The 16,785-nt window shown below is 40.1% G+C and overlaps 1 protein-coding gene across 1 annotated transcript in view; it reads right to left on the bottom strand.

Moving 5' to 3' along the window:
• Positions 1–16,785, bottom strand: part of DOCK3 (dedicator of cytokinesis 3) — a 162,015-nt gene that overhangs the window by 45,343 nt on the left and 99,887 nt on the right. The window contains exons 21-25 of the mRNA XM_081818562.1: positions 10,429–10,523; positions 8,192–8,267; positions 7,554–7,654; positions 7,232–7,290; positions 4,880–5,028 (exon numbers count right to left, since the gene is read on the bottom strand). Coding sequence (XP_081674688.1) covers positions 4,880–5,028; positions 7,232–7,290; positions 7,554–7,654; positions 8,192–8,267; positions 10,429–10,523 — 480 coding nt within the window. The remainder of the gene's footprint in view (positions 1–4,879; positions 5,029–7,231; positions 7,291–7,553; positions 7,655–8,191; positions 8,268–10,428; positions 10,524–16,785) is intronic.

Here is a 16,785-nt window from a genome sequence, read left to right as displayed (position 1 = left end):
GGAGGAGATTATGCTAAGTGAAATAAGTCAAGCACAGAAAGTCAATTATCATATGGTTTCACTTATTTGTGGAACATAAGGAATAGCATGGAGGACATTAGGAGAAGGAAGGGAAAAATGAAGGGAGGGAATTGGAGGGGGAGGTGAATCATGAGAGACTATGGCCTCCGAGAAACAAACTGAGGGTTTTAGAGGGGAGGTGGGAGGGGGGATGGGTTTGCCCAGTGATGGGTATTAAGGAGGGCACATATTGCATAGAGCACTGGGTGTTATATGAAAGCAATGAATCATGGAACACTACATCAAAAACTAATGATGTACTGTACGGTGACTAACATAACATAGTAAAATAAAATTAAATTAAAAAAATTTTTTTCATTATAGCTTAGTATAATTTTAATTTTTCTACATTAAATAACTACTGTTTTTATAATTAGAAGAAATAGTGTTAGTAGGTGGGAAGTACGGGAATAGTTAACAGAGCCAAAGCTGTGGAAAGCACAATTGGAATCAAGACAAAAATGTCATTGAATTTTGGTGATTAGAAGGTTATGGGTGATCTTGAAGAGAGCAGCTTCAACAGAAGTGGGTACGCAATACACACTAGACTGGATGGATAGGAGGGTGGGAAGTGGAAAGGGGGGAATGCAAAGAGTAGACCACTCTTTTAAAATATCTGATAGGGAAGCAGCAGCAAGATTTTTCTAACCAGGGATAACAAGGTTTACATACTTGCTAGATACCAATTATTCACAATAGTCTTTTTGGGGGGAGGGGGAGGGGCAGAAGGAGAGGGAGAGAGAATCCTTGAATCCTTTTTTTTTTTTTTAAAGATTTTATTTATTTATTTGGCGGGGGAGAGCACTAGCAGGAGAAGGGGCAGAGGGAGAGGGAGAAGCAGATTCCCTGCTGAGCAGGGAGCCCAATGTGGGGCTTGATTCCAGGACCCTGAGATCGTGACCTGAGCTGAAGGCAGCCGCTTAACAACCTAGCCACCCAGGCGCCCCTGGAGAGAGAGAATCTTAAGCAGGCTCCACACCCAGCACGTAGTCCGACATGGGGCTCAATCTCACAACCCTGAGATCATGACCTGAGCTGAAATCAAGAGTCAGACTTTTAACCGACTGAATCACTCAGGCGCCCCACCGCAGTCTTAATGAGGGAAAGAACACAGCTTAACAGCTGAGTCTTAAAGTGTGAGACAAATGAGTTCCAAGTTAGTGTTCCACAAAGGTAACCTTCTTTATTCAGTAGTAGTAATGGCCTACCCCCTCTTTTAACAGACTCAGATGACCCATGGTGTAGTTCTGCAATGCCATCTACTTTCTGGTAACTAGGTTCTCTCATCAGGCAGTTGTGAATTTTGTACAATTAGGCTGTGACAACACAGAAAAGCAACAGTTCTTTTCTGTTTAAAGTTATTATTTCCCAAAGAAATAAAGGCATTAGAGCTGCACACTCCAAAAAAGGATTCTTATGTTAAACTCTATTTACCCATGATAAAGAACATCTATAAAAAACCTAGAGCTAGCATCATACTTAATTGTGAAACACCAAATGCTCTCCCTGAAGATTAAGAGGAAAGCAAGGATGTCCACTCTCATCACTCTTATTTAACACCAGACCAGAGGTCCTAGACAGTGCAATAAGGTAAGAAAAAAAAAAAAAAAAAAAAAAGGAGCGCCTGGGTGGCTCCTTCGGTTAAGTATCTGACTCTTGATTTCGGCTCAGGTCATGATCTCAGAGTTGTGAGATTCAGCCTTGCATTGGGCTCTGCACTGGGTGTGGAGCCTGTTTAAGATTCTCTCTCCCTCTCCCTCTGCCCCCACTACTTGCACCTGCACATACACTCTCTCTCTAAAAAAAAGGAAAGGAAAGGAAAGGAAAGAAGGGACATACAGATTAGAAAGGAAGAAATAAAACTGTCTCTGTTTGAAGGTGATAGGATTATTTAAATAGATAATCCCAGGGAATCTCCAAAACCTTCTGGAACTAATAAGTGAGTTTGGCAAGGGTGTAGAAAATAATATTAGTATACAAAACAATTGTATTTCTATGTACTAGCAACAAACAACTAAAAAATAAAATTTAAAAATCAGAATAATTTATAACAGCACCAAAAAATAGGAAATACATATAAATCTAACAACATGTACAAGATCTATATGCGGAAACTATAAAACACTAATGAAAGAAATAAAAGAATACCTAAAAAAATGGAGAGACACATTGCCTTCATGGACTAGAAGTATTAAGCATTACTAAGATATCAATTCTTTCCAATGTGATCTATAAAATACAAAGCAATCTCAATCAAAATCCCAGCAGGAATTTCTGCAGATATTGACATGCTAATTCTGAGACTTAACAGAAAAAGGAACTAGAATAGCTAAGACAATATTGGGGAAAAGAAGAACAAATTTGGAGATTCACACCCCTTGATTTTAAGACTAACTATAAAATTACCATAATCAAAACAGTGTGGTAATGGTAAGAGATAAGACATAGATGGAAAGACTAGTGAGTCCAGAAAGTGAACCTAACACATACGGTGAACTGATTTTTGACAAAAATAATATTTTTTTCAACAAAAGGTGTTGGACAACCATGTGGGAAAAAGAAAAAAAAAAGTCTCGACCCATACTTCACTTCTTATACAAATGTTACCTCAAAATAGCTAATAAATCTAAATATAAAATTATAAAACCTCTAGAAGAAACACAGGAGAAAAAATTTTGTGGTCCTGGGTTAGGCAAAGAGTTCTCAGATATGACCCCAATCCCAGATATAGATCCCATGATCTATAGAAACTGGACTGCATAAGAATTAAAAATTTTTGTTCTGTGAAAGACACTGCTTGTGGTAAATGAGAAGACAAGCTAAGGACTGGGAGGAAATATTTGTAAATCATATATTCAACAAAGGACTGACATCCAGAATATATAAAGAACCCTCAAAACTCAACAATAAGAAAACATAACTCAATTAAAAATGAACACAAGTTTTGCATAATCATTTCACCAAAGAAGATATAAAGATGGTAAACAAACACATTAGAAGATGCTCAACATCATTAATCATTAAAGAAATGGAAATTAAAATTACCGTGATATACAACTATATACCTATTAGAATGGCTAAAATAGGGGCACCTGGGTGGCTCAGTTGGTTAACTCTGGGTTTCAGCTCAGGTCATGATCTCCGGGTCCTGGGATTGAGCCCTGCGTCAGGCTCTGCACTCATCAGGGAGTCTGCTTGAGGATTCACTCTCTCCCCCTCTCCCTCTGCCTCTCTTCCCACTTGTGCTTTCCCTCTCTCTCTCTTTCTCTCTCTCAAATAAATAAATAAATCTTAAAAAAAAAAAAGAATGGCTAAAATAAACACGTAAAGAGATGATATCGAATTCTGGTGAGTATATGGATCAACTATAACTCTCATACAATGCTGCTGGGACTTCAAAATGGTATTGCCACTTTGGAATAAAATTTGATAGCACCTTAGAAAGTTAAACATACATTTACCACGATATCCAGCAATCCTATTCCTAGATAGTTACCTAAGAAAAATGAAAGTTTATATTCATACAAAAATCTGTAAAGAAATGTTTGTTAGCAGCTTTATTCATAATCAACAAAAAGTGGAAATAATGCAAATGTCTTTCAAATGGTGAATAAACTGCAATGGAATACTACTCAGCCATAGAAAAACTGACACATGCAACAGCATGGATGAATCTCTCGATGGCATGCTGAGTGAGAGAAGCCAGTCTCAACAGGCTACAGTCTACATGATTCCATGCACATAACATTCTGGAAAAGGCCCACCTACAGTGGTGGAGAATAGATCAATGGTTGCCATAGGTTAAAGATGGGGGAAAGTTTGACTACAAAAAGGTAGCAAGATGGAATTTTTAGGAATTTAGAACAGTGGTGGTTACATGACTATGTGTTTGCCAAAATTTACAGAACTATAAATCACAAAGAATGAATTTTACTCTATAAATTTAAAAATAAATAAATAATAATTTAAGAATTACTGTTTGCCCGGTCTGCTCCTCACTGTTATAGTCACTCACTTTAAGATCACTGGCTCATCCCAGAGTCACAGGGTTGGGAGGGAGCTTAGTGGGGAACTGGTACAGTCCCCAACCCAGTACAGAAATTTCCTAGAGGCCTCCTGGAAGTGTCTGAGAATCACCAGTAAAGAGGAACTCCCCATCCCCTAAAGCAGGCCAGCTACATTGGACAGTTCCTATTGCTAGCAAGTAATTTCTTTTACTAGCTAAAATCACCTGATCCCTATTGATCCCTATTGATCCTAGTCCTGTTCTCTGGAGCTACACATAGAAAGGCAGGGGTCATCTCCTCTACCTTAGAAGTAGCAGAAGATTTGCACAGAGGCACAGCTTGAAGCTATTTAGTCAAAAGCTAAAGGCTTATATCTCCTGGACCCACCCCTCCATGCAGGAGTCTGTGAAATTCTGGGCTACCCTGAGCCATGAGAAGTCATCTGGTCTTGGTTCTAGTCCTAGAAATGCCTGGACCACACACCAGAGAGGAAGGGCAATATGCTCCTAGGGCCCTCTCCTGAATGAAGCTGGGAGGTTATAGTCTCAAGCCATTCTTTCCTCGAACAGAAAGTTCTTTCTAAGATGTTCCATTCCTTTCCTCTGATTCTTTTCTGACCTCTAACTTCATAAAGAAAATCTACAAATCAATTCTGGCTGGCAAGTAAGGGAAAACCCTTGAACAGGATTCAAGATGGCCAAGCTACAGCCCATTCCCACTGGAGCCACAGTCTGGCCATTTGGATCAGCTGCCTGGGCAGAAGGGGTCCATCCAGAGGAGAGCACCCTGAACACTGCCAGGTGTTGTCTTACCTGTTTGAAGTTGCCATTTTTCCTCTGCTCCCAGTCCATCATGTCATGAAAGATGGGAATCATGATATTCCGCACTTCCGGCTGTGGGACCAGTGTCACACCCAGAAAAGGACCAATCATTCCCGGAATAAAGTGGATCTTATGTTCACCTGAACAACAAAACCCAATAGATATTAATTTATGCTTTTTTAGCTCCTTCTATGGAAGCTTCCCATGTGGGGCCACAGTACATACTTTCAAATGCCCTGGAAGCAACTGAGAACAAAGCAAGCTCTCCACTATGGCTTTCTGAGATACTCTTTTTCTTGGCTTTTTAGAGTTCATAGATGAAACTGGCCCAGCCCAGCTAAAACAAATGTTCAACAGGCAAAAACTACCTTTTCAAAGAATTTATGGGAGGTGCAGCAAACTACCTGAAAATCATTCCGAAGTCAAGGAACAGAGTTTACTACTTTAGACAGAATAGGATTTCTGAGTAACCCTATGATAAGTTCAGATTGTCCTGTTCAGTGTTGATTTAGCAAGGAAAATCCATATATTTCTGCTTAAACACAATGCCTTATCCCTGGGGTTTCTACCTCTAGCCCAGAGGAATTTAAGTGGTAAGATGTTCACAGCCCCTGGTCCAGCAGCTAGAGGCCTGAAGTTCATGAGCCTCTTCACTGCCTGTGCTCATGTGTGCCCAAGAGGCCTCCTCCTGAGTTAGCAGGAGCCTTCTGCACAGCCCTTCTAGGACAGAATGGTTTGGGGACTCTGTCTGTACTCCTCCCCATCCCTGCCCCTTGTCTTCACATTGCCCTTCTGATGGCGGCACTACATCTACTCAGACCAGCTCAGCACATCCTCCAACGTTCTCATGAGGCCATGGCAAGCGGGTGGTGCAGGTTTCCCTGTGACTGGCCTGCGATATGGGGCATGTTCCCAGAAGGCAGGACCAGTCCTGAGGACTGTGGGACAGAACTTTTCCTTGCAGTGGTGAAACGGAGTGAGCCATCTTTTAGAGATCTGCTTTCAGTCCTTCGGAGACTATAAAGGAGAAAAAGTATGGGCCTGTGTAATGACTGCTACAGCCAAGTAAAGTCAGTTCTTGAGGACTAGAAAATGCCATTTCCACAAAAAAAAAAAAAAAAAGAGGCAGGAATGGCTTTATCAGGCAAACTCGGCATCTTTTTTATTTCTTCCATCGTGAAAGCAAATGTTAGCCCTGAGGCTGACTCTACATATTCCAATCTTGGTATTTGGTACAGTTTATAAGTACCTTGTGTTCTTGGGAATTTCAGTTTAGGGTTTAGGGTTAAAATCTATACCCTGACTATGCTGGTTGCAGGGTGTAGGAGTACTGAAGCTGGAAAGCCTGCTTGGTAAAATGTATCCCTACTCATGGAGAGAAGCCCTAGTGTTCACTGGCAGGAATACCTCATACCTTGTCTGCTGCTTCCAGGGTTAGTGATTGAGATGGTTAATGGAGGACTCTAAGATTTTATAACCATCATTCCTAAGGCCTCAGAGTCATGAGCTCAGTTGAAAAGAGTAATAGCTAGAAAGAGTAACGGCTTTTCTAGCATCCTGAGAGGCCACTTAGAAGCCTATAGTACCAAAGGATGACTCTCCTAGTCACCAGGGCAATCCAAGGATTCTACCAAGCACTCGGGACAATTTCAGATCAAAAGCACTGGATGTTAGAGAAGCTGCTGAATGAAAGAGAGCTAAAATCAATTTCACCTAGGGGCTGTACTTCCCTTCTTGCATGCAGTCCTCATGCATTTGGTGTGAGAAACCTGATCTGCGTGGTCTGAATACCAGAGACCCAAAAAGTGTTCCAATATTTATGAAAATATCGCTCATGTGCTGAATATCTCCAAATTCTCTGCTTCTGTACACTTACCACGATGAACACTGAATAATGTATAGAATTGCTGAATCACTATATTGTACACTTGAAACTAATATAACACTGTATGATAACTATATTGGAATTAAAATTAAAAAAAGATCTATGCTTCTGAACCTGCAACATCTGCATTGGGACATGAAGAGCACAGAAGATCTTACCGGCATGAGTTCTTAAGCTGGGAAGAACTCCTAGAGCCTTTATATTCTCCTTTTGACTTTAGTTCTCAAAAAAGGGAGTGTGCATATGTGTTACTGGGGTCTTGCTTCTCAGCCTGTCTCCCTGCCAAGAGTTCTGTGCACATGTGCTGTACCAGCTGGCTGAGGTGTTACGTTAAAGATATGTAAAGGTCTCTTGGGTCTGAATTAACATCCATAAAACCTAGGAGAAGTTATTAGTCTTGTCACTTTTTATTTGGCTTTGCAGTATGTGGAAGGGAAAGATAGGGAGAAAAGACCTACCCAAATTCTGCCACATGCTGAACAGTTCATAAGCCATCATCACACGCATGTCCCCATACCTAGAAATAGTAACACAGAAGTCAGCTTTCAGTGGGAGAAAGTTCAGGAAGGCAGGGCTACAAACCCAGTAAGGTTAGCCCTTCAGCTCTGTTTCTAATGCTTCCCCCCAAACTAAGCCATTTGGCTCTCAACTGAACTCTCATACTTGGCTCCTTGGGAAGCTACTCAGTGAGAACCTTGTGGACTTCTGAGGAGCCTCTCACTGAAACATAACCCCATCTGGGCATGTGGTAGGGAGGTGAAGAAGAGACATATGTCTTACTTATCTAGAATCTTCTTCCTCTTGGCTGAAGTGATGATTTCTAGCTGAAGGCTTGGCTGATTTATGAACAGAACTGCCAGGCTAAAATAAGAATTCCACACCTAGAGAGACAGAGAAAGAGAAAACATGTGACAGCCTGAGTCCTTAACCCTGCAGAGAGATTCTAAATATATGGATGTAGCACAGAATTCATTTCACAATTTTAAGATCTTGATTTTTTTTCCTTTTTAAGTATCTTTGCAAACAGAACTTTTTTTTTTTTTTTTCCTTTCTTGACTCCTTGAAACCCAAAGTGTTGATTCTGGCCTAGAAAGCCTACTCCCGGATGTCTGGCTCCCAGCACCTCCAACAGGGGCGCTCTTAGGTTATATCCTAGTCACTATCAAACTTGGAAGTGGTTCAATACTATGAACATATTAATAAAGCAAAAACCAGTGAGCTTGCCCCAGCTCCCAGCCGCCCATCTGATACCTAGCTGAGTCCTTCTCTAATTCCTGACCTGAAAAATTGTGAGCAAAATAAAATGGTTGTTTTTAGTAAACAAAACAAAACAAAAAACCCCAGAAACAAAACAGTGAGCTTGTTTTTTGGCTTTCTAGTGTATTACAAAGACAGTGATGGATTTCAGGAGCTCCTACCTTAAAGTCAAAGTCTGTTTCTGTGAAATTCTTGTGCAGTGCGGAAGACAGGTACTGGACAGTAGTGACTATAATACTGCAGTAAGGAACAAGGCATTGGTTGGCGGGGTTAATGGCATCCGACAGCTTAGCATCTATGACCTATGAGTAAACGTCTTGAGTACAACTTTCTCTAATGTAAGATCTGACTATAAAGGAAAGGAATAGATGGCACAAACCTCACAGAAAACTGATCTTGGAGAAATGCCCCACAGTAGGCAGTACACCATAGAACATCAGTGGGTTCTAGGCCCAGCTCTGCCATTACCTGGCCTTGGCACAACTGCTGTCTAGGCCCCAGTTTCCCTGCCTATAACAGGGGGTGGGGGGAATTAGTTGGATCTTTAAGATTTCTTCTAGTTCAAAGAGTGATTCTAGTATTTTGAGAACTTCTGGGTAGTGAAGGTATGACTACCAGAGGACTTACAGTATAATTTTATTATTCCTTGATTATAAGGGTTTATAATGATTAAATCCCTACTGCTGTCACATGCTATTATTTTTATCTATAAGTTATTTGTTTTCAGCCTTTGGTCTAGAATATCACTCTCAGTTTTAGCCTGGGTACATATAAGGAACAATGGGAGGCTGGCTTGCTGGAGCCGAGGGCACAGGTTAAAGTAGAGAGGAAATGAAGTGGGACAGGCAGGTAAGGGTTTGATTACAGAGGGCCTTGGGTGCCTGGCAAAGGAGCTTATGTCTAACACTGAGCGCCCTGTCTTTGGTGCAGAAGAGGGGCAAGGCAAAAACAGTGCATTAGAGAGACTAGTCCACTGGCACAGGAGGTGACAGATTTGAAAGGTACAAGCCTTAAAAGAAGAGGCTGTTCCTATAGGATGGGCTGAGGGCCCTGAAGTACTCAGATGAGAGCTAAGAGATAGAAACAAGAGGGAAGGACGCCTGGGTGGCTCAGTCGGTTAAGCATCTGCCTTCTGCTCAGGTCATGATCACAGGGTCTTGGGATCAAGTCCCACATTGCGCTCCCTGCTCAGCGGGGAGCCTGCTTCTCCCTTTCCTCCCCGCTTGTGCTCTCTCTCGCTATCTCTGTCGTTATCTCTGTCTCTCTCTCTCAAATAAATAAATAAAATCTTAAAAAAAAAAAGAAACAAGAGGGAGTCAAATGGAAAATCCACTAATTGAGAAAAAACATGTGCAACTTTGGTTATAACCATTTTCTGTTCTGTATAAAATGTTTGCAGTTTTGAAAAAAGAAAAAAGTGCCCTATAAAAGGTACAAAGTGGAACCATGCTGATACCTTGCTAATATATCTAACATAGATAATATCACTACATTCTGCATAATGCCAACCAAAAAGCAGATCAGGGCGCCTGGGTGCCTCAGTTAAGCGTCAGACTCTTGATTTCAGCTCAGGTCATGATCTCAGGGTTTTGAGATCGAACCCCGCACTGAGTTCTGTGCTGGGTGTGGAGTTGGCTTGGGATTCTCTCTCTCTCCCTCTGCCCCTCCTCCCCTGCTCTCTCTCCCTCAAAACAAGAAAAGAAAGCAGATCAGTGGGAGAAGGCAGCAGGCTAGAGAGTGGAGGCCAAGTGGCCTTCTCCCGAGTGGGGGGAGACCAGATGAGCCAGTACCTTACCACCTGCATTACTTGTCTGGTTTGCCAATTAGAAGCACAGGCTAGAAATATGAATGGAAGAGACAGTCTGGGGGCAGTCTAAGAGTGAATTCTGTTGCTGGAGTCAGAAGTGGTCAGAGCCTTACAGCCAGGCCTTGGGTGGATAATTAGCACTAGCCGTGGGAGGCAGGCAGTGTCTGGCAGACAACAGAAATCAAATCAAGAGGAGGGCTTGGGATAACTGCCTGAAACTAGACAACAACAGAGGCCAGTGGTCCATGGAACAGGCCTCCCTCAAAGAGAAAACTTCTCTGGGTATTATGATTTCACATCTTTACCTTCCTTTTCTATCCTTACCATGACATCTCTGCCAGGCACTTAAGACTCCATTTTGAACTATCTTTAACACTTTCTTCATCTTGAACTTATGGTAAATGGTCAAGTCCTACTGATTGTGCCTCCAAACGTTTTTCAAATTTACCCTGTCTTTTCTGTCCCCATGGCCTTGGCAATGATCTCTGTCTTGCTTTCTCTCTCTGCCACACAAACACACACTCTTTCTCTCTCTCTCCTTAGTCTGAAAATAGCTCTGTTGATGCTGGTGCAGGGCCCTTCCACACTCACTTGCTTGTAAGAAGTCTCATCACCATCCAGTCCCGAGGGAAGACACTCATCTTCATTAGGTTCCGGAACACACAGAAAATCTTCAGCAGGAATTCCTGATCCAGCAGGAAAATCTGATGTGAGATACCACCACAACCACTACAGCACGCATGTCCTTAACAGGGCTCTCCTGACTTCCAGACCATGAGAATGGAGAGGACTAGTGGGTTAGATTCCGGTTCCCTCTGTGAGTTATTTTCTTTTAGAGGCCTGTGTGAGAGTGGGATCGAGGCACTCTCTCAGGCCAGGTGGGAGCAGACCCAAACTGGGTAGAACAGAGGGAGCTCTGCACCCTGAGCCCGGTGCCTAAAGCCCAAAGTGTTTGGAAGACTAGAGTCCAGCAGAACTGGTATCCAACTGGGTCTGTGGGTCTCATTATTTGAGCCATGGCCCTTGAGTACTTGACTATAAGAACCTGCTTTTTGGGGGATGCCTGGGTGGCTCAGTTGTTTAAGTGTCCGACTCTTGATTTTTGGCTCAGGTCATGATTTCAGGGTCCTGAGATTGAGCTCTGCACACAGCGTGGTGTCTGCTTCTCTCCCTCTCTCTCTCCTTCTGCCCCTCCCAGCCTCCTCCCCCCCCCCGCTTACATTCTCTCTCTCTCTCTAAAATAAATAAATAAAATCTTAAAAAGAACCTGCTCTCTTGAATATTAAGAACACATTGACAGGAGAAGCATTTTAGGAATGGCAGAGTAAAGACCTCCAAAATGTGCTCCTCTATGAAAGTAATGAGAACACTGGCAAAGCAGGTTAAGCAAAGACTTGCAACAATCCAAGGAATGTTATTCAAGAAAAATGGTTGAATCTCAGTAGAATGGTGAAAGTTGCTGCACTTTAGCTTGTCCCATTCCTGTCCCATTCCTCTTCCTACCTCCACGGTATATCCTTGAAAACAAGCAACCATAGAACCACAGTGGTAGTGAGCTCCTGAAAAAGTGCCACCCCCCCCAAATTGCTACTTTTCTATCTGTCTGGCAGCAACCTGGGAAATCCCCATTCAGAGGGCTTCCCTGATCTGACCCAGAGCTCACCCAGTGAGAAGAACCTTTTACCTAGGGCATATATGGGAAAAAATCAGCCGTAATAATTTAATATCCAAGTTGCTTGAAGCAGCCATGTCATTAGGGCATTAAGAAAATTGCCAAAAGACTTAAAAGAAAAATCTGGGGAAAGAAATATCTATAGGGGACTTTGAAAAGCTCTGAAATATTCCTGGGAACCTAGAAGTCCACACACATGTTCAGGGCTGTACATATTCCCAGGAAAGACCTGAGAAGCCTAGTCTCTCGCTCTGGCTGACTTTGAGGCTCTATGTGAAGCAGGAAGTGAAGGCTAAGGCAGTAATGTAAACGGTTGGAGCATTGAAGGTAAGTCCCAACACACACATACAGATACTTAGCAAAGTATCAAAGACTTATGACTTAAGGCATTTAAGGAAATTTCTGTCCAGGTACTAGCTGGCCACTAAGATGAAGACCTCAGTGGCTGCACACAACAAAGTATACAGACATTAAAGAATTAGTCCAAGAAAGTCACTAAATAAGCTAGCAAACTGATATCAATAACAACAACAAAACAACAAAAAGCAACAACCACCACCCCTGGGATGTGGTAGGGGATCTGATTTCAAGAGTTGCCACATTATTTAAATTATCTAGTTTCTAACAAAAAAATTATAATATGTGAAATGAAACATGAAAGTATGACCCATACACAGAAAAAAGAGAAGTCAATAGAAACTTTATCTGAAGTAGCTCAAATGTTGGACTTACTAGGAAAAGACTTTAAATCAGCTGTTATAATATGCTCACAGAACTAAAGGAAACCATGCCTAAAGAATTAAAAGAAAGTACAAGAACAGTATCTCACCAAATAGAGAATATCAATAAAATACAGAAATTATTTTAAAAGCATCAAATAGAAATTTTAGAATTTAAAAGTACCATAACTGAAATGTAAATTTTGCTAGAAGGGCTCAACAGCAGATTTGAACTGACAGAAGAAAGAATCAGCAAATTTAAAAGATATGTCAATTGAGATTATCCAGAGGAACAGAAAGAAAATGAAGAAAAACAGAGCATGTGGGATACCACCAGTTGTAAAAACATACAAATAATAGGAATGTCAGGAAGAGATGAGAGAAAAAGAGGAAGAGATTTTGAATAAATATATGAAGAAATATTTTAAAAACTTCCCAAATTTGATGGAAAAAACCCTTTAATCTACACATCCAAACAGCTCAATGAACTCCAAACAGGATAAAATCAAAGAGATTTATATAGAGATATCATAGTCAAAATGTCAAATGCAAAAACAGAGAATCTTTAAAACAAGAAGAGAAAAGAATTTTATTATGTACAAATGATTCTCAATAATAATAGGTAACTTATGAACAGATATGATGGAGGCCAGAGGCAGTGGAATGACATATTCAAAGTACTGAAATAATGTCAACCAAGAATCTTAAGTCTAGCAAAGCTATCATTCAAAAATGAAGAAGAAGTTAAAACATTCTCAGATTAAAAAAAAAAAAAGCTGTGAGAATTTGTTATTAGTAGAGCTACCCTAAAAGAAATACTAAAGGGAGTCTCTCAGACTTAACTAAAAAGACACTAGACAGTAACCTGAATCCATATGAAGAAATAAAAAGCACTAGGAAAAGTGACTATATAGGTAAATATAAAAGATAGTATATATATTAAGTTTGTAACTCTTCCTATTTGATTTACAAGGCAACTGCGCAAAGCAATAATTATAAAACCATGCTGAGATTATAATGTATAAATATGTAATTTATAAGACAGTAACAGTACAAAAAAGAAGAAAGAATTGGAGCTTTATTGGAGTGAAGTTTTTGTATACTATTAAAGTGAACCTGATAGATTGAGATGTTAATTGTAATTCCCAGGGCAACCACTAAGAAAATAACTTTAAAAACATGCTAAAAGAACCCTCAGTTTGTTTCCCAGAGTCCATAGTCTTGGGTTCTAGAGGGGAGGGGGGTGGGGGGATGGGTTAGCCTGGTGATGGGTATTAAAGAGGGCATGTACTGAATGGAGCACTGGGTGTTATGCGCAAACAATGAATCATGGAACACTACATCAAAAACTAATGATGTAATGTATGGTGATTAATATAACATAATAAAATAAAATAAAAAATATGCTAAAAGAAACAATGAAGGAATTAAAATGGCACACTAAAAATATTTAACATAAAAGAAGGCAGAAACGGAGGAGGAGAGGAACAAAGAAGATATAAGACAGATATAAAAGAAATAGCAAAATGACAGGTGTAAATCCTAACTTTTTGATAATTACAGTAAATGTAAGCAGACTAATCATTCTAATCAAAAGGCAAAGATGGGAAGATGGATAAAAATAAACATAATCTAATTATACGTGGTCTACAAGATACAGATTTTAGATTGAAAGACATAAATACCTCAAAAGTAAAAGGATAGGAGATATATACAATGACATAAAGATATACTACTGTCTCCTTCTAAGAGGTTTGTAGTTTAGCTCTTACATTTAGGTCTACGATCCCTTTCCAGTTGATTTTTTTTTATATGGTCTTGCTAGTGCCAAGAAATAGAATTGATTTTTGTATGTTAATTATGTATCCTGCAACTTTGCTGAACTTGTTTCTGACTTCTCTGATAGTGTTTTTATGGATGTCTTAGGATTTTCTGTATACAGTCATGCCATCTGAGGATATAGATAGTCCTACTTCTTCCTTTCCAAACTTGTGCCAAATTGCTCCAGCTAGATCCTCCAGTATAATGAATATAAGTGGTTAGAGCAGATGTCTTTCTCTTGTTCCTGACCTTAAGAGGAAAGCATTCAGTCTTTTGTTATTAAGTATAATGTTAGCTGTGGGTTTTTCATAGATGCCTTTTGTCAGTCTGAAGAAATTCCCTTCTATTTCTAGTTTGTTGAATGATTTTATCATGAAAGTTTGGTGGATTTTTAAAAAATGATCTTTTTACATCCATTATGATGATCCTGTTTTTGTCCTTTATTCTATTTAACGGTGTATTACATTGATTGATTACCATATGTTAAGCCAACCTTGCATTTCTGGAATCAATCCCACATGTTCATGGTGTATACTTCTTTTAGTATGTTCCTGGATTCAGTTTGCTAGTATGCTGCTAAAGGTTTCTGCACTTACATTTATAAGGGGTATTGGTCTATAGTTTGCTTTTCTTGTGATGTCTGCCTTTGGTTTTCATGTCAGCGTACTACTGACCTCATAAAATGAGTTGGGAAGTGTTCCTGCTTCTTCCATTTTTCATAAGAGCTCGTGAAGGATTGGTATTAATTCTTCTTTAAAAATTTGGTAGAATGCACCAATTAAGCCATCTGGTCTTTGGCTTTTCTTTGTGGGAAGTTATAAATTATTAACTTGATCTTGTTAATTTGTGATAAGTCCTTCAAGATGGATATAATCAGAGACACTGAATTGTACAGTTTAAAAGTGTAAATTTTATGGTATGCAAATTATATCTCAATAATGCTGTCATAAAAAAAGAATAAATGTGCCGAACTCTATATTTGGTGTGGTGGACTGCATATGTTCCCTCATGTCTGTTTCAGCTCAAATCCTCTAAAATGACAGTAAAGAAATATATATGCCCACAGAGACAAAGGAAACAGGAAATAAGAACACAGTAATCAGAAGAGGTGAATACATTTTGAAAGCCTTTGTGGTAACTGACTTAATATACTTGAGAAAGACGACAGCCAAGAGCCTTTGGAAGTGACAGCAATAGGAAGCAAGAATCTCAGAAACTGTAGGCATCACCAGGTACCTCTGTGGGACTGGGATATGAAGGCTAAAAACAGAAAGATTGATTTACAGTCTCCCCAAGATCTCTTCTGCCATCTCATGTCCCTAGGTGACCAGACTTTTACCATCCTGTCAGAAGACTGAGGGCTGCTCTCTGGAGTAGTTATTCACTGAGGATCTGTTCTCAAGGATACAGCAACAGCTAAGGGCTGAGATGCCAAAATGAAAACAGGCACTGAGAGAAAGTTCACCTGCTGAACTGGAAGGTTCCCAGTCCCTTTTTGCTATTTGGTTCCCAAAATATTGGTGGGCTACTCCATTCCTAGGAAGGGAAAAGGATTCTTGTCTCAGGAAATAGATAAGTCCAAGAGAGCAGACCAGTAAATACAGGAATTAGAGGATATTCTGACCAAATGACCAGACCCTCTTCAGTCAGCTACAGGCAAGCCTGCTGGAGACAAACCCTGCACACACACAGAGCTTCTCATTAGCACCAGAGCACCTCACTTTTAAACACAGACTGACATCCAAAAGTCTCTACATATAGGAGGAAAGTCTCTAACATGAAAGTTAGAGACTGAAACAAATAAAACCAGGGCAAGTTTCCAGGAAAAGAAAAAGTGATCTGACAGTATCTGGCAGATCTGACCTTGAGGAAAGCTGGAAGAAGAGGGAGTTTATTACAGAGAGGGAGTAGGAAATCCTCACCACATTTGAAAACCAAAAGAAAAAAAACCAAACAAGTGAATAACAAAAGAGGCAAATAATTCCAGGAAAAAACAAAAAGTTTTATAAGAAAGGAAGTGTAACAGCATAGCAGCTGGCTCACCACAGTACTTAACTAGCTGTAATAGAGTCAACTACTGATTTAAACAAAAATGTATGCAAGCTCTATTGGAAGAATGAGAGGAAAGACATGCGTGTGAGAGAGAGGAGAGTGACCCTTGTTTTCCATGGGAACAAGAAAATAGATAATAACTACCATTAAAATTTAAAATGGCAGTAGAAGCTTAAAGAACAGCAGAAGAGTTCAAAGTGACGGCTTTTGGGGAATAGAAACTGGACACGGGTCAGGTAGAACCAGGAAACTACCATTTTATGTTACGAGCTTTGTAATGTGCTTTGGCTTTTAAGATTATGTATACATATACACTGTATATTAACTACACTGGAATTAAAAATTTAAAAAGCCATAAAGTTCTGGGTATAGTGCTTGCACATAGCAGGCTTTCAATAAATGAATAATAAATTTAAAATTAAAAAATGTGTACATATTGCTGTTATAAAAATAAAATTTTAATTAAAAAGTAAGAGAATGATGTCAGCCTGAGCTTCTGACTGCGAATCAGTTAGTAGAACACACAAAGGACGAAAATGATCTAGAACAGCCAACCCTGGATTTTCAGGCTCTATACCCCAGCTCAAGCACTGCTTTGGTCTCTGGCTAACTTTTGGTTCACTTCAAGGGCTGTCAATTCACCCCTCCAAGAAGATAGGCTGACCTTACTGCAATGAGTTAATG

The sequence above is a fragment of the Leptonychotes weddellii genome, chromosome 1, assembly GCF_054177405.1.
Source record: "Leptonychotes weddellii isolate Sample4059 chromosome 1, ASM5417740v2, whole genome shotgun sequence".
NCBI lineage: Eukaryota > Metazoa > Chordata > Mammalia > Carnivora > Phocidae > Leptonychotes > Leptonychotes weddellii.
The sequence above is the reverse complement of the archived record's forward strand: the minus strand, read 5'-3'. Positions and strand labels throughout refer to the sequence as shown.